The sequence below is a fragment of the Ruditapes philippinarum genome, unplaced genomic scaffold, assembly GCF_026571515.1.
Source record: "Ruditapes philippinarum isolate M1 unplaced genomic scaffold, ASM2657151v2 ctg593_1_1_1_1, whole genome shotgun sequence".
NCBI classification, from domain to species: Eukaryota; Metazoa; Mollusca; class Bivalvia; order Venerida; family Veneridae; genus Ruditapes; species Ruditapes philippinarum.
In genome coordinates, this window is record NW_026866874.1 from 87380 (window position 1) to 106267 (window position 18888).

Genomic DNA, 18888 nt, shown 5'->3' on the forward strand with positions numbered 1-18888 from the left:
TTAAATACAATGTATAGTCACTTTTCTTGGTTCATTTAACGATGAAATTCGTACAATTTCTTCCATATCCTTTAGTCTCAATTCTCTTCTATCATATCCACGAGTATAACTTTGCACAACATGTTTAGCAAGAATGTCTCCGCCCGTGTTACTGAAATAAAAATAACAAAAGATATATAACTTTATGTAGGGCTTCTATGATAAAACGTTTTCTATCGTAACGCTACAAACTGACATTACTGATTTCGAAACTGCACGAAACCTTCTTCTATATAACTGTCTTACATTTGTAGTATAAAGTTGCAAGATGATATGAACACCGCAAACATTGAACCAATAAACACAGTATAAGAAGTTCTTTCCTACCTGGGATATGAAATTACAGCTCAAACTCATCATTTTTTAAACATTCTATTCTCGTGAATTGCTGCACGTAACGAGAATACTGCCATATGTTTTCAAAAAGAAATCACTTCAATTTAACGATATCAATGATTCCTGAACACGTAAGCATATTACCATAAAAAACAAGTAAGTATTTTACCTTAAGAAGTGAAATAGAAGTTTCTTATAGGATGTTCCTTTCACGTAGTCATAGTAATCAACGTAACCAGGAAGTAATTTATCCATTTAAACAATGATAAAAAGTGACCTTGAACATTCTTTATCAGCTGTTTCTATCTTCATTTTCAGCGTCTCCTGCGTAACCAAGGAAATTAAGAATTCATCTTTGGTCATTATAATAGTGATTAAGTATATATGTAGCCTAACTCAAATTATTCATGCAGATATAATTATTTGCTGAATATGTTCTTTATCTCTTACATTTATTTTTATCAATATAAAAGTTGCTTACATTTGCAAACACTTTGAAATGTTAATAACTATGACTTAAAGCATTTCTTTTAAACATATTTTGTATTGTTCTAGCATAATTTCATGAGGAAAATCTTTCGTTGCTGAAAGAAGATGAACAATCCCTTGACATACATGTTTTCTGTCGCCATGCGACTCACGAAGTTTTTCCCCGTTCTAGGTAGACCATGTAGAGAAAGAATTGTTGCTTTTTGATGTTGACCTTCAACGTGACCTCTAAAAATATACTTTAGTTCAAGTCTAAATGAAAAAAAAACACTGCCGCATATATAGTTTTTCACAAATATGGACTTTATGCTGGTAAATATATACGACGCGAGGATATGACGTAACATCATGCCAAGTTTGTTGTTATTATTCTGATTTTTGACTCGAAAATTAAGTCAAATTAGTTCACATTAGACACCGCCTTTTAATTTCGAAAACAATACAAATTTAGCGTGCCAATGCGCACATTCAAAAGACAGGGCAAAATATGGAACAAGTAGACAAGCTGAAAAAATGTCGATTTCTGTCGATCTTTTGGCAGATTTGATAAGCCATAAACATGTAAAAGCTTTTTATAGATAACATCATAAAAAGGATTCATACTTCTAAGCTGGTGAATATTCATGATGTGATATTTGATATGTACTATCGCTTAGGTTGGTATCAATTGTTGTTAGTACCTATTACATCATATTCACCATTTAAAACGTCTATATTTGTATATTATCGTCTACTTTTTAAACCTATAAATACAATTAATCGGTCTATGCGACATAGTTAAGGCATAAAGTCACCTCATTATTCTTATCATAATTATTATTAACAAAGGTTTAAGACCGCCTCCGTGGTCGAGGGGTTAGAGTCGATGACTACTAGTCCAGTTACCTCTCAGTTACGATGGTTAGGAAACTACCCGCCTATATGACTGAAATACTGTTGGGAAAAAGCGTACAACAAAACAAACAAACAAACAAAGCTTTACCAAGTCAAGTCAAGTCAAATATTTTATTGGCAAAAACAAATACATGTTCATCGCCAAATTACCGTGGCGGTTATAACATATTTACATAACATAAGAAAAGTATGGTAAGCAGTTAACATAAATACTACAAAATATCAAAATGTCAGTATGAGTCACAGAAGAATATAAAGAATATATTAATATGGAAACAAATACCTACATTCATAAAATCAACTGTTTGAGCTTCTCTTACACATAGCACGATATATAAACTAAGCTAAATTAACAATTATTTTCTTTTGCGAAGATTGCATAATTGATATAAATTTATTAATGGTTGGCCAATGACAATAATACCGAGGAAAACATTGACATCTCAATTCACTAAAGAAGGGACAAACTAATAAGAAATGATATTCGTTTTCTATTTGATTCATATTGCATTTAGTGCATATACGTAAATTCCTATCAATATTTCTATATCTTCCTTCTTCTATTAACAATTTATGGGATGAACATCTAAACCTTGATAATGCTTTACGATGATTAATGTTATTTACACCATGTTAGTACTTTTCTTGAATAAAGTTAAATTTAAATAAGTTGTAACTACATAATTTAGGAAAACTTCTAAGCTCAGAACACCATTGTTGTAATTGCTGATCATAAATTCTTTGTATAATATTATTTAATTGGATGCTTGTAACATTAACATTGTTCCATAAATTTCCAAAACCTAAATCAGACAACATTTTCATAACGTTTTTTGTCCATGAATTAGTCACATTACCATTTGAATCTTTTATAAACATTATTTTAAAAAGTAGAGTATTAGGGGCTTTCAAAATTCTATACCAAAATTTAACTATTCGAATTTTACGATATACTGTCAAAGGAAATCTGCCAAATTCACCAAGTACTGTCGAAGTTGATGTTTGCGGACGAACGCCTAAAACTTGTTTCAAAAATTTTAAGTGAACTTTAGCAATATCCGGAGAGTTATGAAAGCCCCACACCTTTGATCCATATGTTAAAATTGGTAAAATCATAGTATCGAAAAGTCTAACCTTTTCAGATACATTCAAGGAAATATAATCAAATAAAGAATTCAACGAAAACAATGCTTTTAATGCTTGGTTGGATAAAGACTTTTGAGCTTGATAAAAATTCCCATTAGATGACAAGGTAACACCAAGATATGTAAATGATTTAACAACTTTAAGACGTTCATTATTATAATAGACCTCTAAATCATCATTTCGATTACCGGTTTTGAAGGTCATAGCAACAGTTTTATGTACATTAACAACAATTCCCCAAATGTTACAATAATTATACAATTTGTTTAGAAGATGTTGTAGTCCTTCTTAAGAATAAGAAAATAAAACTGTGTCATCAGCAAATAATAAAAGAAATATTTGTATGTCGTCTATTGTGAAAGAGCCAACAGTATCATTAAGCAAGTCGCTGTGCATATCATTCACGAAAAATATGAATAAGAGAGGTGAGAGTGGCTCCCCTTGTTTTAAACCCATATAACTATCGAAATAATCAGACAATCTTCCATTTGCTCTTACACATGACTTTACACAGGCATACATACTACGTAACATTTTTACAATTTTCAATGATACTCCAATTTCAATCAATTTATACCAAATCCCATTTCTATACAAAAGATCAAAACATTTTTTAAAGTCTATAAATGCAGCATACATTTTTTTCTTTTCATGTTTTGTTATCCTATCTATAATAGAACTCAATACAAATATACAGTCAGTAGTGCTCTTATTGTTTCTAAAACCAAATTGAAACTCGTTTAACACGTGATTCCTTTCAGCCCATTTACGTAAACGAAAATCTAGAATAATTGAAAATAGTTTTGAAAATACACTGGTCAGAGTGATGCCTCTATAATTGTTCACATCATTATTATCCCCTTTTTTGGGCACAGGAACTATGATTCCCTTGCACCAAGATTCCGGGTATTCACCTGTATCAAAAATGTGATTAAATAATTTACAAAGTACAGGAGCTAAAATATTTTTACAATGTATAAAAATTTCGGGTATAAGTAAATCTACCCCCGCACTCTTACCGCTTTTTAAAGAAGAAATTGCCCTAACAACGTCCTCATTTGTAAATTTAACATCAAGCTCTTCAATATTGGTAGAATCCATATCAATATTATTTATTCTTTCCTCAACAAAGTCGTTTTTGAAAAGATCTTCATTAGAATATAAATTTTTGAAGTGTTCATAAAATTCATCGGATGATATTTCATTCTTACTACATTTTTTTCGGAGCCTTTTGATTTCTTTCCAAAATTTCTGAGGTTGCTTTGAAGCTAAGGAAGCCATTTTCTTTTTTTTGGTTTAGATAATATTTAGTGCGTGCTCTTCTTTTTGCTTTTCGATATATGCGCCTTTTAGTAATAAGTATTTCAATATTTTGGTTAGATTTATGCTTAATGTAATTTTTATTTGCATGTTTAAAGTCTCTTCTAGCAGCCTCGCACTCCTGATTATACCACACACTTTCATATTTCCTTTTAGTTTTACGTCTAGCATTTCTTATACATTTTGTCTCGCCAAAAACGTTAAATGTTTTGCAGTACAATAATTCAGTCATTTTCTCAATTCCATTATCTAGTTCAATGTTATTGGCTATAATATCATTCACAATTAAATCAATATTCATAATTTCATTTTCAATGGATTCTTTATAAACATTTATTTTTCCTTCATCATCACTGTCCCGTTTTATTACATCAATATTTATATCGTCATTAACATTATAATTATAGTTACATTTAAAACTAAAGTCTCATTGTATTGGTTTATGGTGCGAAAACGTATACAAATCATGTACAGTGAAATTACTAACAAACAGAAACAACTCTTGCGATAAAATAGCATAATCGATTAAGCTTTTGCCTAAATTAGACAAAAATGTGAAATTTCCAATATTTGCGTCATAACCTAATCTCCCATTCACTATTTTGAGATCAGTACTCAAACATAAATCGAGAAGTTTATTTCCCGACGAATTAACACAGTTATCTAACGACTTACGTTCGGGTAACGTATAACTAAAACTATTAATTTCACTGTCTTCAATAAAATGAATATAGCGGTCAAAATTACTGCTTGTATCTAATACATCGGATTTATTTCCACATCGTGCATTAAGATCACCAAAAATCGATATTTTACCGTAATCTGAATATTTTCTTACACCTATTTCGAGAGTTTCAAAGAAACCAGTATCATGCATATTATAATAAATTGAGTTACTCGGAGGTATATATAAAAAACACATAAAAATATCATGTTCATTGTTAAAAAATTCCCTTCTTAATTTAATCCATAATATACCGTTACTGTCGGTTTCTACTATGTCAATACCAGGTTTAAGATAATCCCTAAAAAATAAACATATTCCACCATGACCCCTTTTGCTTTTACTAGAGAAAGATTCTGTTCTAGGTAGTGAAATACATTCATAACCTTCTAATAAAAAAGCATCATTACAACGTTCCCAAGTTTCACTAAAAAATATGATATCATAACTATAAACAAAATTCAAAAAGTCTTCATCATCAAAACAATTTGATAGCCCTTCAATGTTCCAAGATAATATGCTAGTGTCATACTTTTCTGACAATTCCTAGCTAGCATTTAGCGCTGATGATCCTGGTTTATACAAAGAATTGTTTATATACAGTTTATCTCGTACAAGTACGGCCTTCTTCCCAACTTTTCGCGCACTCACCATCACGGGAATTAATTCACGTCTCTGTTGCTGGACTTCCGGGGGATATTGATCTGTGACATTGTATGGTGTTGGATATAACACCACTGATATTTGGAGAGAGTAAATTGATACAACACAATTAGTGCTACAATAAATGTCATTGTCCTCAATGTAAAGCCAACACAAACATGCATTCTCAACAGATTCAAGACGTTTCCTCATTTAAATCAGGTCTCTTAAACCATGTTTTTGTAAATGATTATTATCAATAATGCGGAAGAATGAATTTTGTTTAATGTTGGTTTGTCAATACTTTTCAGATCACGTCACTAAACTCGTATTGACGAAAAATGTTAAATGATATGCCGATTGAATATTGATTGTGTTGTATGCATTGAATAACATATTGCAGTTTCATAAAATAAGTTTCCTTTTTCAAGGTCGAATGCCGTATTTTAAGGATTTTCCATTTGACTAATCTCGATTATTTTTCGACTGTTTCAAATCTTAGTTTTGGTAGGTTAATGCCCATTGTTAATGGATGCCAAATTGAATTACCTTATGTTTTTATTAGTAGAACATTGGAAGTGTTCACTGCTTTTATACAAAATAAGAATATGTTAAATAGACAAGGTCGCAATTCCGTCGTCCACAAGATAAAGGTCAAGATCGCAATTGGCGGTTTACGATCAAATCATGTATGTCCGTTTTCCTCTCTGTCTTAATAGTTTTCTTATTTCTTGATAGATTATAAAAACTTTGGAAAATGTTTTCAACAGGGTCAGCGCATATGTATCAATGAACTAATCTTATATTACTTAATCTTATTACTGACTCAGTGTCTTTATAAATGCATGTAAATTGATTATTTATTAAGTTGCTAATTTCAGTCAGCGGGATACATTTCCCCAATTCCATCTCAAAAAGGCTTTGCCATATTTTCCCATTGATTTTGTAAATTACATTTGTATATAATAATAAAAAATATAGTTATGTATAATTACTCGCTTATTTGTGTTGTGTAGAAAATCGCCTTAGGAATGTCAAATCTTGATTTTTCTTTGATTTAAAAACTTGGAATGTTGAAAACACGGAAAACTTCGTCTTAAGTGCCTTCGCCTTTGGTGTAATGGAACAACTTGCAGACCTGAAACAAGATATGTAGCTACTTAATCATCTTCCGAAACTAAGAAAAGCATTTCTGTCTATTGAAACCCGAAATTATACCTGACAGGTGAAAGAAATCCAACAGTTTTACATTGCAAACAACAAAAAACATACAGTAATTTAAATTTCCAATTATTTTGCAATCATTTGTCTCTGGGTTCAAGCTATTCTTGTGGATATCAGACAAAATATGTTAACCATTTTGATCACACCTGAGCTTTATATTAAGTGATCTGTTAGCATACATCATTCGTTCCGTCGTCCTCTGTCAACAGTTGAGGAAATAACTGGATCTTCATCAAACGTTTTACGATTTCTCTACCCTATATACAATATTGCCACATAACCTTACAAATGATAAATTATTATCTTTAATTCAAAAAACATTTGCAAGAGAAAAGGTGACGTTTCTTGCTTGTTATTCAAAGAAGACTTTTTTTACCAATGGTATCATTAAACAATATACAATGTGGACCACTTTCGTTTTTATTAGATAACATTTATCTCAGGTTTGGAAATACAGTTTTCAAACAGATAATAATCATTCCAATAGATACTTATTGTGCACCCCTGATAGCTGATTTATTTCTTTACTGCTATGAGAGGAATTTTATGTTAAGTCTTTCCCCTACTTCACATCAGGAAGTTATACATGCTTTTAACAACACGTCCCGCTACCTAGATGATTCCTTAACATGAATAATCCTTATTTCGATCAGTTGCTTTCTAAAATATATCCCAGTGAACTTAAATTGAATAAAACTAACTCTTCAGACGTTATTACATCTTTTTTTAGATTTAAACATTTCCATCATTAACAATACTATAGTAATTAAAATCTACGATAAAAGAGATGATTTTGATGTTAAAATTGTTAACTATCCACATTTAGATGGAGATGTACCTCATGCTACACCATATGGGGTGTATATTTCTCAATTAATTAGATTTGCTAGGGCGTGCAGTCGTGTTGATGATTTTAATGAACGCAATTTATTTACTACTAACAAACTTCTTAAACAAGGTTATCGCTATCATAAATTGTGTAAATATTTTACTAGTTTTACCATCGTAATTCAGATTTATTTTTAAAATTTAATTGTAATTTGAAAACTCTTTTACTACATGGTATTAGCAAACCTGATTTCTATGGAGATGTGGTTTACAAACTTTGTAAAATCATGGGTCATAATAATTTTTCTGCAGTCTTCACTAAAATTTTATCAAACGGTTTATTAAAAGAGGTCATGACCCATTTATTTTAAGGCATACCGCATGCTTGGTGTAAAATCCTTTTACAGTTGGTCTCTTAATTACATCTGACGGACTAAGTGGGAGACTCCATGACGGACAGTTCTTAAAGCCCTTTGGGACTGAATTATCTTAATGTTCGTCTTCTGTCTTGCTTCGTCGGGCCCTTGTAGGTGATTTTCTTGTTGTTCTGTCTTCCTTTAAGGCATCGAGTACTTTGGTAATGGTCATTAGGCTGTACCTTTTTCTACATATTTACATAATTTTGTTTGTGTTTTATTTATTTCGTCTAATGTAACCATGACCATTGTTAGAATTTCACTTGGCGGGGATTAATTTAATTTACACTTTAATGTCATTCAGGAACATATTGGGGCTAAGAGTGAGGTTTGGCGGCTAAAGCCGCTTTACACTCCCCAGTGGTTTGGCTGCCGCTGGCCGTTCTGGGGCGGTGCCCCTCTGTGTTCCTTCACGTGTTTTTCGTGTCTGTGTTGTTTACTTGTTTTTGAATGTTTACATGTTTTGTGATGTCTGCCTTATTGGATTGTCGTTAACGGTAGGTATTTTCTCACACCCCATCCCATTTTTTGACCCCCTCCCCTTTTCGCCCTTGCGGCCCTTGTCCCTTTGGTTCCCATGTGGGCCCGTTTTAGTTTATATTATTTCACACATTACATGTCCCTCTTCTTTTGCCGCCCTTGTGTCCACTCCGGATTTTGGTTTGGTGCCTTCTGGGTGCCCTACTTTGGTGTGTCGGGGGCTGCGTGTTGTGAACGTTGCCTTTGCCTTGTTGATCTTTATTCTTGTCTTTGTCAGAATGTTCATTTAAGTAGTTCCTCAAATAAGTTTTAATATTGGCCAACTTTGGCGGAAAGGTTTATCTAAATAATTCGTATGAGTTTTAATACATGTCTATGAGTCATCAGGATTAAACACTCAGTCACCAGATTAATCAAAAGTAAAACTTAACCATTCTAGCTGCTAAACATTTGGTGTGGTTTCTTTAATATTTGTCAGAATTATTATAAATGATATCTTTGATAAGTTTGTAGATGGATCAACTGAAGTACAAACAAGGTTATAATGTCATATTAAAAGAAAATTTGTTAACACTTAAGAAGTAAAAAAAATTTGTTCACACTATAGAGGTAAATGAAAATATTTCTAACACTATTATACACAAATATTAAAGAAACCACACAGTATAGATGTAAAGGGAAACTTTTTTTAGCACTCTATATAGTCAAAGGAAAGTGTTGTTAACATTATATAGAGGTAAAGAAAAATCTTGCTAACATTCTAGACGCCTCACTTCACCAAACTTTGGTAGAATGTTCATACTAATGTTATATTGAATGAATTTGAAAATGTGCCATCTAACACCCCAGTTACACAGAGCCATCGGTGATAGATCGGTATTTTTTAGCCAAATTATGGAGTGAACCGATGACAACGTATTTAACACCGATATTACCTATTGGTCACCTGTTTTCCATGTTGGGGAAAAATAAGTTTTATCGGTGAAAAAATAACGCTTGGGATTTTTAAACATGTTTAAAATTCTCGATCGGTGAAAATATTTTACAAATAACCGACAGCAACCTAAATCACGAGATATGCAAGCTCTTAATCACCGATATCGCCGATCGGACAAAGATAACCAAATATGAATCACCGGCCATATCTGACGGAAAGTGTTTAACCACGATGACGAGCTATCAAACACCGATTAATCAGCGTTACGCCCGATTTTAGCTCCGATTTACAAACGATAAAAACCGATAGTATTTCAGCATTTTTATCACCGATCCAACCCTGTTTGAGGTTGCTTTCTGTCACCGATGGCCGTTTAGACAGAAAACCAGAAATAAAATCACGCATGACAACTGATCATAACAGCGAGTGTAAATTTAAAATAAAATGACTGATTGGGGACCGACCGTCTGTGTAACTGGCCCTTAAGGTAATAATCTAGATCACAAGGACAAATCAAGAACAAACCATGTTAATTTATATTCTAACAGACATATTTTATCGATCTTCATCAAGCTTTGTTTGTCTTCATGTTACATTGGTCAGGTTAGAATATGGGTCATTTTGAATCAATAAATAAATAATGAAAGAATATCTAGGTTACAGTTTTCTTTTCTTCTTCATCAACATTTTCGGAATATATTTTTGACAAGAATACCTCGGACCAAAAAAAAGAGGACTATAGGGAATCCATTCAAAACGATTCATTGCCACTAGATTTTATACAGTCAAAAATAGAGAAAATATATATAGTTAGTGTGCAATTGTTCAATACCTTTCAAAAATGGACAACACGTACCACAAGGTATATCTTTCATTGTTCTTTCTATCCCGCGAAAGCCACATACAGCTTTTTTATACATGCCATATACATGTATATTTTGTTACTTGTACCTAACCATAATTGGATCTCCTACATTGTATTATGGCGATAGGTTATCATGTCATATAAAGGACAATTTTGTAAACACCATAAAGATGAAGAAAAATATCTTGTAAGCACTATAGAAGTGAAGAAAAATCTTGTTAACACTATATAGATATAGAGATGGAATACAATCTTGTTAACACACTATAGAGGTGAATAAAACTCTTGCTAACAGTCTAGATGACTCACATGTGGTTTGAACTTCATCAAATATGATGAACAAGATTGACAAGGAAAGGCGGCGCTCAATGAACGCAGCCCCCACCCGACCCAGCAACAAGCGCCATCGGTAAGGAGCCCAGGAGGACCCCAAAGAAAAACAGGACAGGACACAAGGCAGAGCACGGGCAGGCAAGCCTTGATAAAATGTTCATACTAATGTTATCTTGACTGAATTGTAATATGTGCAATCTGATGTCAAAATCTGGATCACAAGATCGACAAATCAAGAACAAACCTTGTTAATGTTTAAAAGACATATTTCCACTGATCTTCCTAAAGCTTTGTTTATCTTCATGTACATTGGTCTGGTTAGAATATGGGTCATCTTGAAAAAACTAAAGTAGGTAATAAAAAAACAAGAATAAAGATCAACAAGGCAAAGCCAACGTTCACAGGACGCGGCCCCCGACACACTCAAAAAAACCTAGAGCGGACATAAGGGTGAAAGGAGTGGGACATGTAATGTGAAATAATATCAACTAAAACGGGCCCATAAGGGAATTTAAGGGATAAGGGCTGTAAGGGTGAAAAGTGGGGGGGGGGGGTAAACATTGGTGAAGGGGGGATTGAGAAAAATACTTACCGCCAACGACAATCTAACAGACATCACAAAGCATGTAAACATCCAAAAAAAGTAACAAAACAGACATGAAAAACACGTGAAGGAACACAGAGGGGTACCGCCCCAAAACGATCTGTGGTAGTTAAACCACTGGGGAGTTTAAACCGGTTTTAGGCGCGCCAAACCTCACTCTTAGCCCCAATATGTTCCTGAATGACATTAAAGTGTAAATAAAAATAATCCCCGCCAAGTGAAATTCTAACAATGGTCATGGTTACATTAGACGAAATAAATAAAACACATACAAAATTATGTAAATATGTAGAAAAAGGTACAACCTAATGACCATTACAGAAGTACTCGATGCCTTAAAGGAAGGCAGAGCAACAAGAAAATCACCTACAAGGGCCCGACGAAGCAAGACAGAAGACGAACATTAAGACAATTCAGTCCCAAAGGGCTTTAAGAACTGTCCATCATAGAGTCTCCAAATTAGTAAAGTCATACTAAGAGGAACACCTGGGTCACGGTTTTCTTTACTTGTTCATCAACATTTTCCCTAAATTGTATCTCGTTTATAATTTTACGATTGGTTACCTCTCATCAAAATAGGTGGCAATGATAAATCCATTCAAAACCACGCAGTAACCGTTAATTTCATACAGTCAAAAAAATTCTTCCTATCCCGCGAAAGCCACAAACAAATTTTTTACATGCCATATACATGTATATTTTGATATTTGTACCTTACTATTATTGTAACTCCTGCTTTGCATTATGGCGATAAAACATTTCTAAATCACTTTTCCCCCAAATATATGTCCAATTGAATAATATACATAAAGAAAGGTATGTAAGGTATACGGATTCGTTATTTACAGTTATTATATAACATATCATGATAATAATTCAGTCATTGACAAATGCATACCAATATTAACTAATTTTGATTTGTTAATATATATTCTTTTCAGATTATTCAGTTTGTTATGATTTAAGCGCCTGTTATATGTCAACTACTCACAAAGGAGAACAATATCACAAGACACTTTGTCTTTCATTAAAATCCTATTTTGTTACAATATTTGAAATTCTTTGTGTATATTGTAAATTGAAACATATTCTGGGAAATAAAATATGTTTAAAATAAATTTAACAAAACAATCACACGTAAATGTCAAATTTTATGCCTCTTCCAACATTACCAAATCAATTTTCTCCATAACACGCTTGCAGCCAGTTGTTGAAAATAATTTAATAAATTTTGGAAAATACAGCATTTCATCTGCAATTGATTTCACTTATTCATTATCTATTTGGTATTCATACGCATACAATCCTCTTGTAAATAGTCCGTCTATAATGCATTTTTCAACATCTTTTCTTTCCAGTGGTAGGAATGGGATAAAAGCGGTAATAAGGCTATTCTTGACGATGCTACTTTTCGACAAACCATCTATATGAGAAAGACAAAATAATGTCATAAGAGATCAATTGTTTATGAATTCCCTAAAGAATTGCAAATAAAAGTAAATATGAAATACTAGTTAATGACACTTTTATCTTTAGTTATAAATATGGCAAAACATTTAAAGACCCATTACGTCATAAACTGACGTTATATTCATTTTGTTTTTTAAAGCTTTATATTTTGTGTCCTGTTTCCAAAAAAAAGTTACTCCTCTGTCCTTTAGCTGAGAAACCTTTAAAATTGTTACCTCGGAAATAAAATCACGACGAAAAATCCATCTTTAGCTATTTAAGCGTTTGGAAATTAGTACCGTTACAGTGATTTAGTATTTGCGTATGGAAGCCAAATATCTACTTAGTTGATATGTTGCTGCCTTTATGACAATTTATTTCACATTCAGTGCTTATTTTTTTGCACCTTATGTTCTAAATCCATTATGACAAGGGTATAAAACACAAGGGTAAGTTCTGTAAGTATTTAAATACAATTAATAATCAACTTACTTGGTTCATTTAACGATGACATCCGTACAATTTCTTCCATATCCTTTAGTCTCAATTCTCTTCTGTCATTTCCACGAGTATAACTTTGCACAACATGTTTAGCAAGACTGTCTCCGCCCGTGAAAAAAATTTATGTAGGGCTTCTATGATTAAATATTTTCTGTCGTAAAGCTACTACCTGACATTACTGATTTCGAAACTGCAGGGAATTACCTTATTCTATATAACTGTCTTACATGTGTTGTATGAAGTTGCATGATGATATGAACACCGCAAACATAGAACCAATAAACACGGTACAAGAAGTTCTTTACTACCTGGTATATGAAGTAACAGCTCAGGATGAACTTTCTTCATTTTCTCGTGAAATACTGCACGTAACAAGAATACTCTATTTGTTTTTGTTTTTTTGTACAAATGACTCTCTTCATTTTTATGATGTAAATGGATTCATGAACAGGAAAACATTTACCTTAAGAAGAGAAAAAGAAATTTATTAAAGTATGTTCCTTCCTCGTGTTCGTAGTCATCAACGTAAGGGCGGATAGTGTCAATCAAACCAGGAGGTAATTTGTCCATTTCATCAATGATAAAAAGTGACCTTGAACATTCTTTAACAGCTCTTTCTAACATCATATTCAGCATCTTCTGCGTAAGAAAGGAAACTACAAATTGATATTGGATCCTTATGATAGTGATAAAGTAGTTATGTAACTCTTTCTTGGATATACAAATATCTGCACCTAAATGTGTCCTTTGTCTCTTATATTTTCTTTTTTTATCAAGTTTTATCAAGTTGGTTAAATTTTGTTTTTAATTTGTAACTATATTTTCTGATTTCACATACAAACATTATAACATTGAAATTCACAAAAACATACAATAGTATATAAATTCATATAAGTTTACGAGGACATTACATAATTATGATATTTTCTAAATGTATAAACAAACCATTAGACATTTTCAGAAACTTCTTTATAATTTATAGTTAATATTTGACCTTTTCTCTATTATAACCATAAATGGATATAGTAATGTTTTTTTTTGAGCTCGTAAAATCAAAAATGAACATTGATTTTCCTGTAAACAAACCATTCTCTGAAATTGTTACAGTCTAAGTTCGAATGAATATTCAATATAACCTTTTCTGAATATATAGATAATTTAACATGGTCTGAGACCTTGTTACAAATTCACAAGTACATACAATATATTATAATCATATAAAATTCTTAGTCATTATAAAAGACATTAAGCAAAAGTTGATATTTGGATATATATCTATTACTTATACAGAACTAAGAAGACATAGATGGCTAGAGAGTTATTTACATCCATTTACTGGGAAAAAAAACAACAACAATAATATGCCTTCTGAACAGTCATGAATAATGACTAATGTCTTTGTTTAAATTATTATAGTATATATTATACCTTGTTATAATGATTTGCCTGTAATTCCAGATTGAATTTTTATATACAAAAGAGTTATCTAAAATATGAAAAAACATATGCATTAATGGGGTCAATTTAAATCTTAGAATTATCTACATAAACTAAAGCAGACAGATACTTTTCTTGTATAGGTCTAACAATATAAGATGTTAAATGCATAGTTCTAACATATTCATGAATGTTTGAAGCTTGAAGAAAAACATTAGAAAAGTAAAGGTTCAGTTGGTTAAATTTGTAAAAGCTTTGAACTGTTAAAGTTTAACTACTAGAATTTAAAGCATTTCTTTTAAACATACCTTGTATTGTTCTAGCATACTTTTATGAGGAAAATCTTTAGATTTTATTTTATATTCGTATAATATGAATTTTCTAATTACGCTAAAACAGAACACACTAAAATGATTCTGATCTGCACTAATTGAGCAGTTGCTTTTTTGTATGCTTTCAAACACATGTACAAACGTACATGAATGTCAGCGCATGTTATAGAACAATGTTTAGTACAAACAAACCGGCATTTAGTTCAAAATTAACTAACGAATTAATCGATTACTCTAGAACAAATCTACTTGAAATTGGTACGTTCCTATACAAATAAGGGGAATCATTCTACTTGCAATCGTTATATTACTTTACAAATTAGGAGAGAAAAAAAGTGCAATCGTTATATTCCTATACAAATAAGGGGAACAGACGTACTTGTAATCGTCATGTTTTATTTAAGTAAAACACACCAGCGTGAACTATAAATAATCAGCCATCGATATGACAATATGTAATCGTTCCGGGCTGATTTAGAAGAAAAGATAAAAAATTCGAAGACTAACAGATGTAAATGTGTTTATTTTTTTATATCTTCTTACCTCGTCAAGCTAAATCTCTGTATTATCTTAATCAATTCGATGCCATCAATCCAAATCAGTTCGGCAAGGGGGAAATATTTCAAATCAGCCCGGAACGATAACATACCGTGGATATATTTTTATTCAATTTCAGGTGTCTTGTGGATGGAGGGTTATGACACATCTAAAATATATTTAGACGCACGGATTTTGAGTATTTCGCTGCTATATTTCGCAGGTGGCAACCGTTGAAAACAAATCTGCTGTAAGTTAAATAATCGTCCCATGCTCTTTCTCAAAGACGGATGTCGGAATTGCACTCGGTATTCTATACAAGTATTTCAATTTCTATAAGTTACATCCCATTCAAGCAAGTTTGTAACATTTTGATAAAGATTATTAACCATAAAACATTAAAGATAGAGCTTGATTCGGCTTCGGCTGAGACGCTGCCATAATACTGGTACGTGTATAACTTGTAATTGCTTGTCATGCTTAAACATCAAGTAATTTATGAGTAACATATTATCAACTTCGTCAAAATATGTTATAGGTATGACTGGAAGACATTTCTGCCGCTTAATCGTTTACCATTAAGGAGTATACAGTGGTATCACTCTTTCCTTATTACGAAAGATGTAATTTATGTCAAAAGCGCCATAAATGGATATAGTAATGTTTTTTTGAGCCCGTAAAATCAAAAATGAACATTGATTTTCCTGTAAACAAACCATTCTCTGAAATTGTTACAGTCTAAGTCTATATAAGTTCGAATGAATATTCAACATAACCTTTTCTGAATATATAGATAATTTAACATGGTCTGAGACCTTGTTACAAATTCACAAGTACATACAATATATTATAATCATATAAAATTCTTAGTCATTATAAAAGACATTAAACAAAAGTTGATATTTGGATATATATCTATTACTTAAACAGAACTAAGAAAACAAAGATGGCTAGAGAGAAAATATTACATCCATTTACTGGAAAAGAATAAAAACAACAACAATAATATGCCTTCTGAACAGTCATGAATAATGACTAATGTCTTTGTTTAAATTATTATAGTATATATACCTTGTTATAATGATTTGCCTGTAATTCCAGATTGATTTTTTTATATACAAAAGAGTTATCTAAAATATGAAAAAAAAACATATGCATTAAAGGGTCAATTTAAATCTTAGAATTATCTACATGAACCCAAGCAGACAGATACTATTCTTGTATACTTCTAACAATATAAGATGTTAAATGCATAGTTCTAACATATTCATGAATGTTTGAAGCTTGAAGAAAAAAAATAGAAAAATAAAGGTTCAGTTGGTTAAATCTGTAAAAGCTTTGAACTGTTAAAGTTTAACTACTAGAATTTAAAGCATCTCTTTTAAACATACCTTGTATTGTTCTAGCATACTTTCATGAGGAAAATCTTTCGTTGCTGAAAGAAGATGAACGTATTTGCTCTCCATACCCTTGACATACATGTTATCTGCCACCATGCGACTCACGACGTTTTTCCCGGTTCCAGGCAAACCATTTAGTGAAAGCACTGTTGCTTGTTTATGTTGAACTTCAACGTGACTTCTTAGATGTTTCACCAAAGGACCAATCACTAGGTGTTGACCGTACAACTTTTTGTTTAGTTGGAATGAAAGGACTAAAAGAAACGCTTTGAATATCATTTTAAAATAGTTTTTCCCAATGTATATAATGCTTTCAAAATAAGACGTTCAATTGTATTTAACTTCTAGTCTAAATGAAAAATACATTGCTGAATGTATAATTTTGAATAATATAAATTGTTAACTTTCCTAACTTATAATAACAATGAAACGGTCTCTGCTATAAAGATACGGTATAAAGACATGATGCTGGTCAAATGTGTTTATTCATTAAATAAAATATTTATTATTATTATTATTATTATTATTATTATTATTATTATTATATTAACAAAGTGTTACCACTGATATTGGGAGAGATCCAGTTGTCGTCGCAACATTCATTGAAGTAACATGTTGTGAAAGTGTATCCATATTGTAAACCCTTTGCCAACATGGCTACCACAACCACAAAAACAACAATCAGCAATGATCCAAAAATTACAGCGAATAAACAATCTTTATCATGGTTAATATTTTGACTAAATAGGACAAATAAGATTAGTACAACTAATCCAGTTGTTACTGTCCAAACAAATATTGTTGTAAAATGAAACAACAAAATTACTGCTACAATACATGTCAATGTGAACAATGTATAACAAACACAAACAGGCATTCTAAGCAGATGATTATATGAGTCGATTGAAGAAGTTAAACAATGCGAACGAGTGTATTTTTTAACTACCTTTCTATCAATTCCGTTCATGGTTCACGTAACTAAAATTGTATTTCGAAAAACTTTATGTCGATTGAATTTGATTGTGTTGTAGGCCTATTATTATCTAAGAAGAAGATAATACACGAAGTTATCAGTCATGACCCAAATATCCAAACTTTTAAACGAGCGTCACTGTGTCTGTTATCACTTATAATTATCAAAAACAAGATTATCACTAATCAAGTTGTTACTGTCCAAACAAATATTGTTGTAAAATGATACAACACAATTACGTTACAATACATGTCAATGTCCACAATATATAACAAACACTAACGGGCATATTGACAAGACTAAATGAGTTGATTAGAGATGTTCAAGAAGTTTCCTTACTAAAATCAGATCTCTTTTAACTGATCTCTGTTTTTAACTAGATTATGTTTTATATCCGTATATTATTAATTTTCTAATTACGTACGTTAAAAACAGAGCACACCAAAATGATTCTGATCTGCACTAATTGAGCAGTTGCTTTTTTGTATGCTTTCAAACATGTGAATAAACGTACATGAATGCCAGCGAGCGTGTTTCATGCATGATATAGAACAATGTTTAGAACAGACAAACCGGCAATTAGTTCAAAATTAACTGTCAAATTAAGTGATCACTGTAGAACAAATCTACTTGCAATTGGTACGTTCCTATTCAAATAAGGGGAATAATTCTACTTGCAATCGTTATATTCCTGTACAAATGAGGAGAAAAATTTCATTTGCAATCGCTACATTCCTATACAAATAAGGGGAACACACGTACATGCAGTCGTTAAATTTTCATTTAAGTAAAACACACCAACGTGAACTATAAATAAGGAGCCATCGATATGACAGTATGTAATAGTTCCGGGCTGATTTGGAAGAATAAATAGAATACCTGTATTCGGAAACTAACGTCGTCAAGCTAAAAATCTATTTTATCTTAATCAATCCGATGCCATCAATCCATATCAGATCGTGAACGGGGAAATATTCAAATC

General features: G+C 31.7%; 1 protein-coding gene across 1 annotated transcript; it reads right to left on the reverse strand.

Annotated features, from left to right (window-relative positions):
- Nucleotides 1-17943, reverse strand: LOC132734079 (torsin-1A-like). The gene is made up of 4 exons (XM_060720795.1): nt 17495-17943; nt 16925-17187; nt 13691-13866; nt 1-151 (listed from the first exon to the last, which is right to left on the reverse strand). The coding sequence occupies exons 1-4, from the start codon at nt 17898-17900 to the stop codon at nt 1-3; spliced, it is 996 nt and encodes a 331-aa protein (XP_060576778.1). The 5' UTR covers nt 17901-17943.
- Nucleotides 17944-18888: the final 945 nt, after the last annotated feature.